The sequence below is a fragment of the Balaenoptera acutorostrata genome, chromosome X (assembly GCF_949987535.1).
Source record: "Balaenoptera acutorostrata chromosome X, mBalAcu1.1, whole genome shotgun sequence".
Lineage (NCBI taxonomy): Eukaryota > Metazoa > Chordata > Mammalia > Artiodactyla > Balaenopteridae > Balaenoptera > Balaenoptera acutorostrata.
The window spans coordinates 113,485,551-113,502,558 of record NC_080085.1 but is presented as its reverse complement, the minus strand read 5'-3'; the positions used below and the strand labels follow the sequence as shown (position 1 = coordinate 113,502,558).

At 40.6% G+C, this 17,008-nt stretch overlaps 1 protein-coding gene across 10 annotated transcripts in view; it reads left to right on the top strand.

Annotated features, from left to right (window-relative positions):
* ENOX2 (ecto-NOX disulfide-thiol exchanger 2) overlaps window positions 1-17,008 on the top strand; it is a 266,724-nt gene that overhangs the window by 203,154 nt on the left and 46,562 nt on the right. For all 10 annotated transcript variants that reach the window (XM_057538822.1, XM_057538830.1, XM_057538826.1 and 7 more), the window contains one exon: window positions 12,696-12,851. In XM_057538822.1, the coding sequence (XP_057394805.1) occupies window positions 12,696-12,851 (156 nt within the window). The remainder of the gene's footprint in view (window positions 1-12,695; window positions 12,852-17,008) is intronic.

The following is a 17,008-nucleotide window of genomic DNA, read 5'->3' as shown; positions in this document are numbered from 1 at the left end:
AGAGGGAAGGACAGGAGATAGCGGGGAACATCCCAAAGACTATTGTTAACATTGAATAACTGTTCATATTTTTTAGAACAAAGTAACCTGTAAGAGAATGGGCATGGTATACTAACTCCATCTCCACTAAAGATAAAATCAGAAGAAAAATGCCATGTCATCTGAAGGGCTTAGTTTAGACACAGAAAAGCTTCCTGGACTGTCAGAGCCATCAACCATAAAAATAGGTTTGTGAATGTGCCTTGGGCAACTCAAATTTTTTATCGCTCTGCATATGACCTTAAATGACCATGAAAGTACTGTGAGTATTGATTTGGGCGGTTACAAAGAAATTTTAGCAAGTAGGCAAATTTGCAAATATAAAATCATGAATAATGATATAAATGTTATAAAATAATTATAAATTTGATCAAAAAATGGGTTTATGAAGACATTAGGGAATTGCCATATCAGGAAGCCTGGGGTGCTTTTTAAACATCCTAAACATTAATCTCCCAGATTCGCTCAATTGTTATCCTACTTAAAAGCATGACTGGACCAAGACAATCTAGGCCAATCTAGGACCTTGCTACTCAAGTGTGGTCTGCATAACCTGGGAGCTGTTAAGAATCCCAGAATCTCAGGCCACAGCCCAGACCTGCTGAATCAAAGCTGCATTTTAACATGATCCCCATGTGATTCATAAGCACATTGAAGTTGAGAAACAGATCTAGAGTGATGCCACTTAGGGTTGTTGTGAGAATTAAATTGTGCTTAGTACAATTCCTGGCACATAGTTAGTGCTCAAAAATCTTGGCTATTAGAATACTTTAAAAATCATTATTAATATATTTCTCATAAACATTTCCAAAGGGGGTAATTCTTTTATTTTGTTTTTCTTCATTATTTCATTATAATAGAATTTAAACTAAAATCTTACATATTATTTTATAGCTTTATATAGAGTGGTCCTGAATCACAATCACAATCATTCTAGACTATCTCTTATAGTCTGGAGTGACTAGATTATCTGATTTGGCTTAAATATTACCAATTTATGGAAGACTGAACCGTATGGGTATATGTCCCAGAAAAAATCTTGAGGCCAGACCTACTCTGATACTAAGAGGACTAAATGTTAGCTTAGATTATTTGTAAATTACCACATTTAAACATAAATCTATGCTCACAAAGTAATCTTCAGTGCTTTGCCACCCATCTATAATGTGGAACAAAAAAAGGCCTAACACTGAGAGTAAAAAATCATCCAGGCCATCGTTACAGGCCCAAAGCTGTGCTGGGGTCAATATCAGGCCTAGAAAATTGGGGTAGGTTTTCATAACAGTAGCTCAGAGGGCTATTTCTGCAGAGACAGTACCTTGCTTAGTACAAGCCTCAAAGACAAACTGCTCGGGTTAAATCCTGGCTCTGCCACTTGCTAGCTATGTGACCTTGAGCAAGTTACTTGACCTATCTGTACCTCAGTTTTCTCATCTGTGAAATGGGGATGGTTATAGTATCTACCTCATAGGATTGCTGTGAATGTTAAATAATATACTTAGCACAATGCTTGGTATATAATAAGCACTCAATGAAGGTTAACTGGTGCCATTATTATTGCTATTAGTCATATTACGTGTTATTTAAGATAAAGGAAATACTAACATACTTCCTTCAAATAGCTGCTAAGCTGCCATTTAGATTGAAAGTACTTGGGTACTAGGCAGCCAGTGTCAGCGCTAATCACATCCACCCCAACTAGACATTTGAAACCTCAAGAGTGATTTTAATTTCTACTTCAAGCCCCTTTGCCTCCCTCTTGTTTTCTTAAGGACTATGAAGAAATGGCTTCTCATGGTCCCCTTCAACCTTGTGACTCAGGGATCATTTAGCTATGCTCCAAGGAAAGTTACTTGGGTTTTTGGAAACCTGGTCTTAGAAATACTGATATTTAGTTCTCTTAAAAGTATACAGGGCAATAGCACTAGGCTGAGACATACTTTGTAAAGCTATGTGTAAAATCACTTCAGTTATATGTGAAATGATTTTTCTCCTCTCCATATTATTTTAGGGAAGCAATTTACTCATCAGATTAGAACGTGGGTTCTGGATATAGACTGCCTGGGTTCCAATAAATCCCTGCTCTGCCATTAAGTAGCTGTGTAACCTTTGGCAATTTACTTAACCTCTCTATGCCTCAGTTTCTTCATTTGTAAAACAGAGATAATAATAGCACCTATGACATAGCATTGTTATGAGGATTAACGAGTTAATACATATAAAGTCTTAGAATGATGCCTGACTCACAGTAATTCCTCAGTGAACTCAGCTATGATTATTATTATTTCAAGTTCACATCTGATATATGGCTCACAAAAAGTTGAATTATGGCTTATTTCTATTCTTAACAACAATGAAGTATAATGAATGCAGGGGCAAATTTTTCCCTGGAGAAGCACTGGACAATGGCAGGTGAAGAGAACAGTGTGTGTCTGACAATGCTGGTGACTGCTCCCTGTAAATCTGGTGGGGGGTGTCCAGAGAAGCAGAAAGTTGGCACCACGCGCCAATGCTGCTTACCCTTCTTCTTGCTAGAGTCTGGGAAACAGGGGGCCTGCCACCTTTTTATGTAATGTTTTAACTGAATGGGATAAAACATCCCCCTAATCCTCTTCCTACTGCCCCAAATTCCTTAAAATGGAAAAGGAAGCAAAGGAGCCACATGGAACTGTTTCCTGAGGTCACCCATTGATGGCTTAGTAATTTAGCTACTTTTCTGCCCCTTAGAAGGTTTCCTTCTTAGCCAGCAGAGTTTTTCTTTGTCCTGTCTCATCTGGCCTATCTGTGACAACAGAAAAGGCTTTTGGCATTGATGAAAAACAAATGATACATAAGCTTCCTTGACTTCCCCCAGAGAGCTCAAATCCATACTGTCATGGATGCTGAATCTCTTGGACACATACTTGTCATCTGGGCAGTGTCTAGCTTATTATATTCATTGAGCGTGGAGCAGAGACTGGCCATCTCTGGGGTTTGGTGTAGAGCTCCCTTTCATCTAACATGGTGTTTTTTGTACAACTGCTGTTCAATAAAGTTAATCCACAGTGATGGCAGATTAGAAGGTCCCCTCTGGCCGGCACCTGTCTTTCCTGAAAGAGTATTTGCTTCTCCAAGCTCGTCAAATAAGACTAATGTTAGTTTTCACATGAAGGGAGGCACCAAAAAGAGTCAGGCCGCCTTTGGAGCATTGTTCTGCCCATCATCCCAGATGAATTAAGAATGGACCGATTAAAGGGTACTCACTGAATACTGTGTGCTGCTTCCTTTACTTTCCCCTAAATTAAAATATCCTTAGCATCCAAGTATGGAGACTGTGAAGTCCCAAAGAAGAAGTGTCCCTCATTATGGTGTCTCCACTGTATTGACTATGCCTCCTCCATAATGAGAGATGTTGGAAAATATGACTCATGGCCCTTATTCCCAGAGCAAGACGCTGCCCATCTATGAGAATTGTCATTCTTAAGGAGGCAGTTCTCACTGGACGCAGCAGGCAAACTCTGATGAGAACAGAAAGAAAGAATGAAGATGTGTGACACATGATAGGCCACTGTTCTTCAAGCTCCTCAAGGGGGCCCAGACTTGGGTTTCTATTATTTTACTATCGTCCACAAATAGAATATGCTTTCAGTGGCAGATAATGTTGAGATCCTGAGAAAGGAGAGCACTGTTCATCATCATGGTGGACACTTCACCAAGAGCCAATAATATATAAACCACTGTACCAAATAGAACTAATGTCTCTCCAAATCAAGCTTGAATCCTACCAAGTGATGGGACTCTCAAGATTCCCCCATGGAAACTATTATAAAGAGTCCGGTAGAGTGAGATGGTTTATCCATTCATTCATACAAGGAATATTTACTGAGGCCTGCTGTAAGCAAGATACTGCGAGGAGCCCTGGGGATAAATCAGTGAACAAAAAAAGAAAGATTCCTTCCCTCATAGTGACTAGAATACTTTTAGAACCCCCATATTTTATCCCTAATAAAACCTGTTCTCATTTGAGCTGCCTCTTGACCCTCAACAACTCAAAGACTTCCTAAACATTTTGTTCATTTGTGCTTTTATTCACCCATCCATGAATTAAAATATATTGAGCTAGGTCAAGGGGATACCAAATGGGCCTTCAAGCTCAGAATCCAGTGGCAGAGGCAGCAAAGTCCATATCACTACACTACAATGTAGCAAGTGTCATAGTAGATACATGTAGAAAAGTATTGTTTTAGCCATAGTAGATACATGTAGAAAAGTATTGTTTTAGCCAGAGTAGGATGGAGGGGGTGCTAGGTGGGTAGTGGTGATCAGGGAAGGTTGACAGAAGTGGCAACATTTGAGCTCCGTGTCCAGGGATATATAAGAAAGTGTCAGATGGAAAAAAGGAACTAAGAACAGCCTAAGCAGAGGAAGTGGTACACCAACGACTGGAAGGTATGCAAGACTATACAGTGTGGGGAAAATGGTTAAATACTGAGCTGATTTACATCACCCCATTCCACAAAATATTTGGGGCAGCTTATAAGAAAGATTACAGTAAAAGAGAAAAATTACAAGTAAAATAAACCATCATCTAGGAAAATATAAATGAGAATAGAAGGGGAAGCCCCGGTAGGGAGGTTAATTAGAATTCAGATATGTAGGTCATAGGATCCCACCCAGTTTCTAAAGGTGAACTGCCCTTGTGACCAGGTAGCCAAAACAAAAAGGGAAACCTGATCAGTTATATAATTTGCATTTTCCCTGAAGAGAAAATATACCAGTCCTCAGGAGAAGTCAAACTTTTCATGGCCCTTAACACTTGTGTGTGTTTGACACTTTAGCTCTGAAAGACTTTTTTCATAGGGATCTTCATACATAAGGGTGCACACTAAGTGAGGTAGTTGAGTCATCTCCAAACACTGGGCTGGAGCCCAGGACCAGTTGATATTGCTTTCCCTCATCCACTGCAAAATGTAGAAACTAAGAATATAGTGAATTTTTCATGAAGCTAAATTTGCTCAATTGAAAGGACTGTTCTTTATTCGGAGATTATAGATTTCCTATATTTTTGGTTTTGAAATGTTCTGTCTTTTATGAATTGCATGAATGGTACGTGGTTAATTTTTGTTACTTTTTTCCATGTCTTTTCTTAGCAAATTAAGAGGTTGGCAACCTTAAATATATATATGTATATATATATTTTTATTCATCTCTAAAATCCAGAAATCTAGGAACCAAAGATGTAGTATGAAATGTCCTCCCTAATGCCTTTCCAAAGGTGTTCACAGCATCCCTAGATGAGAGTCAGGGGCATGACCCTGAATCTGTCAAATGTTCTAACAAGGCAAGAACACAAAGAACAAAATAGGAAGGAATAGGGGGAAGGTGGGCTAGATATATAGATATTTGCAAAAACTTATACTAATGAAATAAAGCTTCATTGGTTGAAATTTGGGATCAAAGTTGATATTTATTAGGGAGAGTCTTTATGAGCTGAAATTATGCCACATAACCCACCCAAGCCCAGCTTGCTGCCTCGTTTGTCATTGTGCATGAAACAGGCCCTACCCCAACTTTCCAACTGACCTGAAACAAAGGTTTTGATGATCTTCTGGAGAAGCAAGACAGATTTTGGTAGAATTTGAGAGTCATTGTGCAAAAAGTTAGAAACTTGTGTTCTATTTCCAAGAGGGCTTGTGGTAAGTTCAAGGTCATCTCACAGCTCAGCCAAGCTCTCCTTAGAAATCTGTGTTCCCTCTTCAGGTTGGCTGCCTGAAAAGTCTTTTCAAGGATCTGTGTAGAGAGGAGGCAGCCAGGACTGTAGTGAGTTAAAATTTCTCAATACCCAGGCATAATTCTTAATTTTCCAATGAATTTTGTAGGAACTCTAAAGAAATAGCAATAATGTACCAGAAATGTATACCTGAATTGGAATCATAATTTTCTATAAAATAGCTTAATTATGCATATATAATTAGATCCTATTTGGAACATTTATTTTAGACTAATCCATAGTTGCATTTCAGTGGTTTGACTGTGAATACAGACTACCTCCTGGTGATCAAGGGTCTCTGGAATACCTAAAAGATTGGAAATGCCTTTAATGGACCTGGCGGCGGGGGGGGGGGGGGCGGGACTTGGATGGGGAGAAGTCACTAAGTGTAAGCAGAGGCTTTCTGAGGGTATGAAGAGGACTCCAGCCAGCCAGAACCAGGTCCAGTTCTGAAAAGGCAAGCAGGATAGTAAATATTTCAGCTCCTATATCTGCCTATCTCCAGTTCATACATTGCCACAATTCCAACTTCTCCTGTGAGTCAAAGTTGAGACTTCAGATTTAGAACAGAGGGTTCTAAATTATCTATTGCTGTGACAACACATATATTGAATATCTCAACAGGAAGTTCTGGCTGTAGAGATAAGCAACCCTATGGTAGCCTTTTGGACAGGAACATTTGAAGGACTCTACAGGTTGAGTTGGTAGGTAACAGAGCTTGGTCTGACAAGAAGTATCTTTTTTTCCTGTGGACCCATGGACTTTGTGAGAAGCAGAGTAGACTAATGATTGAGAACGTAACTAGTAAAAGCCACCTACTGTGTGGCCTTACTGTGTTATCTCTGTAAGCTTCAATTTCCTCATCTGTAAAATAGGGAATAATAATATTGGTCATTCCTTAGGATTGTTCTGAAGTTTAAATGAGATGATGTGTATAAAACCTGGAAATTCATATACACCTGATCAATGGGCAGTAGTATTATGGACAGCATCCTCTTCCCCTGCCACAAAAGTAGAGGTTGCTGTCTGTAGGAAGAAAGCCATCGTGAACTGGCCTGCCAGAAAATATCAAGGGTTGAACCGTAAAATTGGCATATGTGGTGTCTTTGTCAGGCATCAAAGATGGGCAACCTCTAAGGTTTCTAGTGTTTTGTAGACATCTGTAGTCTTTGTACATCTGGTAGTGTGTTGTCATCTGGCATTGTTCCAACTGGTCCTTCTACACAGCAATAGTACAGTGACAACAATTGCTCAAAGACAGTGGCTCTGGGGCCCTGCTGGATCCCAAAGCACCTTTTCAATAATCGGAAAAATAATCAGTCTAGTTAGGTGCTTAGTGTACTTTCTATTTTAATTACTTGAAAATAGCTAACTCTATTAACCAATCACACCCCACTCCTCAGACGTGCTGCATATTCTGCTTACCTATTGCTGTATGACAAACACATTATAACTTAGTGGCTTAAGACACAATGACTTTATTATATTTTAAGATTTTTCTGGATAAAGAGTTTAAGCAGGACTCAAATGAGCAATCCACCTGTTCCACATGGTATCAACTGGGATGCCTCAGCTGTGGTGGGATAGTCTGGAGGTTCCAATACAGCTTTATTCATACTCATGGCACCTTGGCAGGGACAGATAAAACACCGGGCTCAGCTGGATCCCTCCCTTTCCATTTACACTAAGGCCCTCTCCACATGGTCTCTCCAGCATGGTAGTCAGACATGCTACATTGTGACTGAAGCTCCCATAGCAAGTGTTCCCAGAGACAAGTGGAAATTTTATCTCTCTTAAGGCCTGGCCCTGAAAACAGGCACAACATCCCTTCTGCTGTATTCTATTGGTCAAAGTGGTTCTAGAGCCCATCCAGATCCTCAAGGGGGTGGGGCATAGACCTCACCTCTTGACGGGAGGGGAAACAAAGAATTCGTATCCACCTTTAATCCGCCACATTTGCAAGAAAGAATTATATAGAAGCATTTTGTTATTCGTCTGCCATGTTTTTCAGCATACCTATTTCACCTTATACCTGTAATTAAATTAATTCATGAAAACAATTGCCATACTACATTGAGAGGCAGTGCAGTGGTTAAAAGCATTAGAGTTAAACTAACCTGGATTTGAATCCTACGTCTTGCCTAGGTTATTGGCTGTGGAACCTTGGGCAAGTAACTAAATCTTTCTGAGCCCCAGTTTCTTTATCTATAAAATGAAGGATAATAACAGTACCTAGCCCACTGGTCTTTTGGAATGAGATTACATAAAATGCTTAAGCACAGTCCCTAGCACAATGGAAGCACCCAATAAACAATTATAGTGATGATAATAATAATTGATGACAAAGCATTATAATTGTTTGCATGGCTGTTCCCAAACTATACTCTGAAGTCAAGGATTTTATCTTATTCCTTCAACCCCAACACCTGCAGAGGGGCTGGCATCAAAATACTGAAGGACATACAAATGGTTAGACATATGGATGACTGGACAAATGGCATTTTCCTCCATCGTAGCTCCCTGGCTCAGATGTGTACAGAGAATGGAGGATGATAATATTGCTAGATAACTACTCTAGGTTGAGTTAAGTGCAAGTTGCTAGGCAGCAGGAAGACTTAAGGCTACACTGAAACATTACTTAAAATCATATAATAGAGATGTAATAGAGCTGCAACTCAGAGGACCAAGGTGGCGCAACTGAAAAACAGCATTTGCAGCATTTCCAGTAAGCTGGGAGTTTGGAAAGTACATGAATCAGAAGAGGGAATACAAACCAACATCTTATGACATTTCCACCAATGGCGGTGCCGAGAGTAAAGAAGGCAGTAGGGAAAAGGCGTTAGAAGAAGAGATGGTGGTAAAAGCAAAACAGAACAGGGTATTTATTGTGAAAGGGCTTTAGGGGAATACCCTGGCCTTTTCCACAACCCTTTTTTAAAATATTTATTTATTTATTTATTTATTTATTATTTATTTATTTATTTAGACTGCGCTGGGTCTTACTTGTGGCACCCAGGATCTTAGTTGCAGTATGCGGGATCTTTTTTTTTTTAGTTGTGGCATGCAGACTTCTTAGTTGCAGCATGCAATCTCTTAGTTGCGGCATGTGGACTTCTTAGTCGCAGCATGCATGTGGGATCTACTTCCCCAACCAGGGATCAAACCCTGGCTCCCTGCATTGGGAGCGTGGAGTCTTACCCACTGGACCACCAGTGAAGTCCCTCCACAACCCTTTTATAAAATGATTTCAAATCTCCTTCAGAAGTTTAAATTCCTAACATAAGTGGTAATACTATGTACATGTTGGCTGTACTCCTCAAGCCAGAATAGGGCCTGAAAAAGGGAGAGAATTTCTCTGGTGTTCTATTCCCAGTGTATTTTAGTGTTGGACTTCTTTGATTTGTTTCAGATCCTACAATACTTTTATAAGGCCCATGATTTCAAATGGTTATTTTCTTGGTTGGTATTGGAAATTCAAGTCTACTTTGGTCTTAATGGTTGAAGATAAACAAAAGAAATAATCAATGTGATAGGAGCCCTTGAAATGTCATGTACAAGGTACATCCTGCCCTCTAGCAAGCCCTGCTAGGCAGTGTAGCCTATGGAACTCTTGGCATATTGAATGCAAAGAAGAAAGGGAGTTTATCTACTCTGGCTTTAGCCATATGTCATGAATACACTTGCTTTTAAATGAATTTCATAAAATATTAATGTAATCATACCAAACAGCTCAGTGGTGAGTACATCAGTCAGGAGTTATATTTATCCTGTGTATTTGTTTTTTGTTTGTCTCCATTTATTAGTAGACAGTACATGGAGACAGGCATTTCTTTCTCAGTCGAAGTGGCAGAACTTGTTTAATGAACTGATGTTTCTGTAATCTGTGGTAAGGTAGAGTTGTGAGTGACAGAACTATATGAATAACAATGAGGAGGCAGGCAGAACAATAAAAGGAAGACAAACATTTCATTAGGGGGGGAAATAGATGGGATTGTTTAGTTGGCGTACAATCTAATCTGATCTTTTCCTACTGAAAATTAACAGTTTGTAAATGGGGGAGATAATGTTAACAATTTTTCCAAAATCTTATACACAAGGAATCAAATTTTCCAAAGACATAAATGGCATTCTTAACCACAGTGCTCTCATTCTACAGCATAGGAACACAGAGTGTCAGGGCTCCTAAGTTCTCCAAGATGGAAAAAAAGGCCTGGACACCCTGTCCCCCTGCATAGAGCCTGACATATAGGAGGCTATCACAAATGTTTGTGGGATGTGGAAGTGAATGCCTGAATAAGTGAATGTATTAGTGTGTGGACGCATGTTTTGAATGGAAGGAAGGAAACTTACCTATCAGGACCACCATGTATCATGTCAGAGGTTTTCATATCTGTTCTGTCCTTTCATCCTTTGAGCTAAATGTCACTATTTATCCCTACTTTTACCAAAAAGGAGATGGAGGCACACAGATATTAAGAAACATCCCTCAAGGTCTTATAACTAGCATGTGGAGGAGAGTAGAGAGATGAGAGTCACAGGGAGGAAGGGAAGGAGTGTGTGTGTGTGTGTGCACGCACAGGCATGTGTGAATACTTGCATGTTGGGTGAGAAAACATATGAGGGCTAAAAGTAAATTTGTTTTCAGAAAAATAAAATTTCCTCTTAGAAGAAAATTCTTTCTTCCTAAACATGTTCAAGGTCTTGGCATCTCAGCATGACAGGCATGTGGGAGGATGAGGAATGCCCTAGCTCTCTTGGGCTGGCTTGCAATGGGAGGTGCTCATGTGCCACCCACCTGCCTATCTGCCCAGTCAGAAGACTCCCTCCTTCTGGGCCTATCGTACTTGAAGTCCTGCTTCTGTATGAACCACAGGTTCTTCCCACTGTTTAGATACACCTCCTTCAACATCTTAGAGAACCACCCAGGGGGTTCAGAGCCACCTTGAGGACATACTTAAAGGCACTGTCCCTTGGGCCTGAGTGGTGAGCAGGGTAAAGTCTGGGGGAGTAGGACCTGCCACTGCTACCATAACTACCCCTACATTATCAGAACTCCTTATGCAATATTTTCTTTGTTTGCAATACACTGTGCATTCTATAACAGAGGGCAGGGGTGAGAGGTGGGGAAATGAAGTAGAATGCACTTCCTTCTCTCAAAGAATGTGCATTTTGTTATAGAGGCAAAATTTAAACAATGAAATCAGTACCGCCTTTAGACCCAGGTAAGCGGGGCCCCTGCCGTGGGCCCTCACATCAGGGGACCTCGAGCTTTGGAATGACTGTCCAGATATTTTCTAAGTTCCTCTCCAGAGCTAAGGACTGGCCAGGTAGATAGTGCCATCAGGGTAGGTGCCCCAAGTCCACAGCAGCTCCTCTGTGTGTCTTGATGGCAAGAAGCAGCTTTCTCAAAATTTTCTAGGTTCCCCTCCAGTGCCTGGGATTGACAAAGGCCTGCAGTGTCATCTAAGCAAGGAGCCCCAATCTCATACTGAACCTATGTGGACCTCAGTCCCCATTTCTCCCTTTGAGGCACTCTTCAATCCTTTACCCCACATGTAGACTCACGTAAGTGCCCCCAAGAAGCTTCAGAACTTGTGCCTGTGGAGTCCTCCCAGAGTCTTGGTTCCAGGAGAGTATCCTGGCAAGTAAATCACTCCAGCTGTATGGTATGGTATTTCTTTCATGGTATCGAATGGGCTACCAGAATAGTGTTGATGCTGATTTGTGGTGAATCAATTGTGTATCTAGACAAGACCCACAAAGTATGTTTTGGGAGCTCCCGCACATCCTAGAAGCACCCCTGAATGAAACAAAAGATGATGCAAAATAAAATTTGGTGGCAACAGGTGTAGAACAGTTTTTAGATAAAGAGATAAGAATGAACCAGTATTATCTGGAAAGGTGGGACTTTAAGCCAGGTCTTGAAGCATGGGGAGAATTTGGGGAGGCTTGAATGACTCCAGGCAGGCAGGGAGAACAGGAACAAAGGCACAGAGAATAGTTATTTATTGAGCATTTTTGTGCTATGCATTATGCTAGGCACACTTCATTCATCATTTTGTTTATTCCTCATAGCTCCCTATAAAAGTAGGCGGAATTAACCCCGGTTTGCAAATGATGAAACGGAGGTTCAAAAGATTCATCCTGCTAATCAAATGGTAGAACTAGGACCCAGGTCTTCCTGAACCCCAAAACTGTATGCTCTTAACACCATGCTATACTGCAAAAAAACAGGAAGTGTTACAAGGGACAGCAAGAAGCCTTGTCTGAATGGAGCAGAGGGTGTGTGTTGGAAAGTAGTGGAAGGAAAGATCAATGGACAAGGCGCGGTCATATTACAAAAGGCCTTGGATGTCAAAATGAGAGGTAGAGACAAACAGGCACTGGGCAAACAAAAACAAACAGGCCGGGCTTCCCTGGTGGCGCAGTGGTTGAGAATCTGCCTGCCAATGCAGGGGACACGGGTTGAGCCCTGGTCTGGGAAGATCCCACATGCCGCGGAGCAACTGGGCCCGTGAGCCACAACTACTGAGCCTGCGCGTCTGGAGCCTGTGCTCCACAACAAGAGAGGCCGCAATAGTGAAGAGGCCCATGCACCGCGATGAAGAGTGGCCCCCGCTTGCCGCAACTAGAGAAAAGCCCTCGTACAGAAACGAAGACCCAACACAGCCATAAATAAATAAATAAATAAATAAAAGTGCTTTAAAAAAACAAACAAACAGGCCTAGCCCAAAAGGAAAATGCACAATTACAATATTTGACCTGGTAATGCTAATAACATGTTTTCTTAAATATTTTGCCTCTGTCTTAGAAAGAACTTTGGTTTGAAGCTTATAAGGTAGCATTCTGCCTCTACTTGATCTTGGCTGGTGTAATTTATTGTTCTCTCTTTCCTCTCCTTTTTTAGACTTTGATCCTGCTCTTGGAATGATGACTGGAATTCCACCAATAACTCCAATGATGCCTGGCCTGGGAATAGTACCTCCTCCAATTCCACCAGATATGCCAGTAGTAAAAGAGATCATACACTGTAAAAGCTGCACACTCTTCCCTCCAAATCCAAGTAATATTCTGCTTTTTCTCCACACAAGTCACAATGTTTTGGTGTCTCAGTCCCTTGGTTATTTGTTTTTGTGTTAAGAATGCTGTCAGGGCAATTAGTGCCTGTAAAGTGGTAGCTTCTGGGAAGGAACCTGGCTTTGGAATTGAATTCAAAATATAACACTCCTGACACAGCTTAAAGTAAACTAGTGTTCTAGTTCCTTTTTAGAACTTGAATTTTGTTGAAAGGGGGCTCAGGTTATTTGGGTGGGGAAAACACTAACGGATAAGCCTCCCTTAGTTCTCTGCTGAGAGCATGGCAAAAGTGCCATTTTTGTTAACAGCCCCAAGGCTTTGTAAAGGTGAATGGAAAGAGCAAGTGCTATGGGAAGAGTAGGAATTTGGTATGATTGACTTATCTTCTCCAGAGCCCACCAACTGTGTCTGATGAAGCCTTGATTATAAACCCCAGTACTTACTCCTGCCTGTCTCTGGTATATTCTCTTGCACTCAGTGGCCTCTTAGCAATAAGGTCATGTGATTTAGGGACTCTCACAGTCTCTTTATGCACCCATCTGATCTGCTTCTGTCTTGTTTCTTCATTAGAAAGTATCTTTACCATCAATTCCTTCCCCTCTCTCCCACCTAACATTTCATCCAAGTCCTTGTCACATATACAGAACCCTAAAAGTCCTGGGGCTCCCATTGCCCACAGATTCAGAGTCCAAATCCTGAACTTCAAAAGCCTTTCACTGGTCTGCTTTGTCAACTTAGAGAAAGACACACAACATAAGAGTTGTGAGTTTAAATTTTATTCAGGGTCTTGCTGAGGACTAAAGCCCAGGACACAGCTACTCAGCTCTGAGTAAAACGACTCCAAACAGGTGGGGGAGAGGCCAGTTTATCTATGATTTTTGGCTAGGAAATATGTGCAGTCTAGCATACATCTTAGTAAATAATTACTGCTAATCACAAAGAACAGATTTCTCAAGTTAATGATTTTAGTGTTTTCCTATATATGGGAAGCTTCAAGAATCTGGGGTCATTAAAATTCTTCCTGAGATATACATCTAACTATCCATAGGGCCTGCTTGTCCAAATCACAGAGTGCCTCATCCTGTTTTTCATCCTGAATTCCTCTCAGGATGCATTGTCGGTCAGCAAATGCAGTGTTATGACTTACCCCTTGTAGAACTGGGTGGTAAGCAATGCTCTTTGTCTTAGCAATCCTAATTTTTCTGCCTCTATAGCATCGTGTGACCATCTTCAATCATTTCTACTTGCCATTTACCCACAATTTAGTCAAGTTCAACTCTTTTCTAATCTCACTCTCCTCTCCAGCCCAACTCCAAGCCTACCGTCTCCCAAACACTTCCACGTGGAAGGTACTGAAATTAAAATGGTAGTTAATCTTTCATCATTCTAATGCATTTCCAATAAAGTATTAGGGGCTAAATCCAATGGATACTTTTTAGTCCTTAAATTACTTTATTTCTCTACTATATTTAGAACTAGTGACCCCTTCATCCTTCTTGAAACATTAGGTCATTTGAAGGTGTTAGAATGGCCACCAGAGAGATTATATAGATCAAGAAGGAGGATGACCAAGCAGGGCACCCTAAGGAATTCTAACATTTCAAAATTTAAGAGAGAAAGGGGAGTTTGCATTTCTGTACACCCCTTAGCAGCAAAAGTCCTTAAAGCACTTAATCTTTACTGTTTCCAGTTCTTCTCTTCTCTCTTAAATCTTCTTCATTTGGGCTTTTGCCCCGCCCCTCTATCAAAATGCTTGCTTAAGAACACTAATGTCTACAGCACTAATAAAGTTAGTTAGACAAGTATTCTCATTCATACCTGGAAACCAGTCTTTTATAAGGACCATGACAATTATATTTACATAATATGCTTTTAAAATATTTGATAAATTGATAGACAATAATGATACCACATTATAATATGTATTTATTTTATGTTACTAGTTGCTATAAACTTTTTCATACCTTTAAAAAAAAAAAGAACACTAATGACCTCACAATACTAAATCCAGTGGTCAATTCTCACTTCTCTTCGTAACTGACCTAACAGCCATGTATGACACAGTTGATTACTCCTTACTCACTGATATACTTTTTCACTTGGCTTCCAGGATACCACACTATTGGTTTTCCTTCTCACACTGGTCATTCCTTCTCAGTCTCCTTTGCTGATAACCTTCTGTTCTCGCTGACTTCTTACCATTGGAGAGCCCCATGACTCAGTCCTTGGACCTCTTCTCTGTACTCATACCGTTGATGAGCTCATCCAATCTCATGGCTGAGAAAAAGTACGCCAGTGATACTCTAAGTTATATTTTTAGCTCAGAGCTTGTCTCTGAACCCCAAACTCATATCCTACTGCTTATTTGATATCTCCACTTACATGTCAAAGAGACATCTCAAGTTTAATATGTTCAGAACAAAACCCCTAATATTTACCCCCAAACCTTCTCCACTAGTATCCTTCTCCATCTCAGATAACGGCAACTGCATCCTTTCAATTACTCAGCCAAAACTTAAGGGTAATCCTTACCTACTCTCTTTCCCTCACATGCCATATTTAATCTGTTAGAAAACTCTGTCAGTTCTACCTTAAAATATATAACTAGAATTCTACTATTTTCATGATAATTACTGCTATGACCCAGTTTATGCCCCCATAATACATTTTCTGAACTATTGCAATAGCCTTCTAATTGGTCTTCCTCTTTCACCCTTGCCCCCTACAATGTATTCTCAAGAGAGCAGGCAGAGTGATCCTTTTTAAAACCTAAGTCAGACTATGTCCCTCCTCTATTCAAAACCCTTTAATGGCTCCCTGTTTTACTCAAAATAAAGGCCGAAGTCTGTTTAATGGCACAGAAAGACCTTTTTTTTTTTTTAAACATCTTTATTGGAGTATAATTGCTTTACAATGGTGTGTTAGTTTCTGCTTTATAACAAAGTGAATCAGTTATACATATACATATGTTCCCATATCTCTTCCCTCTTGCATCTCCCTCCCTCCCACCCTCCCTACCCCACCCCTCTAGGTGGTCACAAAGCACCAAGCTGATCTCCCTGTGCTACGTGGCTGCTTCCCACTAGCTATCTATTTTACATTTGGTAGTGTATATATGTCCATGCCACTCTCTCACTTCGTCCCAGCTTACCCTTCCCCCTCCTCGTATCCTCAAGTCCATTCTCTAGTAGGTCTGCGTCTTTATTCCTGTCTTGAATGGCACAGAAAGACCTTTAATGGCAAAGAAGGTCCTCCCTCTCTCACATTATCTCTTTGACTTTGTCTCTTACCACTCTCCTTTCCATCACACATTGTTCCAGTTATACTGACCTCCATGCTGTTCTGTGAACACACCAGGCCACTCTTCCATCATAGGGCCTTTGTATTGGCTCTTTCCTCTGCCTAGAATACTCTTCTCCTAAATATCTGCATGGCTAACTCACCTGCCTCCTTCAAGTCTTTGCTCAAATGTCTCTTCTTCAGTAACCCTGACAACCTATTTAAAAGTTCAGCCCTCCCTGCCACACTCCCAATCCTACTTACCCTCTCTATTTTTCACTTTAATACTTATTACCTTTTAACAAACTAGGCAATTTATAGAATGTAAACTCCACAAAAGCAAGAAGTTTTGTCTGTTTTGTTCACTGATATATCCCCAGCCCTGAGAAAAGTATCTGACATATAGTACGTGTTCAATAAATATCTCTTGAGTGATGGAGGGATGGATGGATGAATACAAAAGGAGAAGTCAGAGGTCTAGAAATCAAACCAAGAGAGCATGAGGTAATTACACCACATGCCGACAACTTCTAAATCTATTTTTCAGTCCATGGCTGTCTTCTGAGCTTCAGACACATATAGCCGACTGACCACTAGACTTTTCCAGGTGGATCTACATCAAATGTGCAAAAAACAGTATTATAGTATAGTGAACAAACTACTAGATTAAAAGTCGAGAGAATTGTGTTTTACCCCCAGCTCTGTCACCAACTACCTGAGGGATCTTGGGTTAGTCGCATGACCTCCCCGGGTCTCAGTTTCCTTGTCTGTAAAGTGAGGTTATTGGGTTAGATTACCCTAGATACCTCCAAGGTTTCATCCAGTTCTAAAAATATGATTCTTGACATTAAAAATGTAGCTACC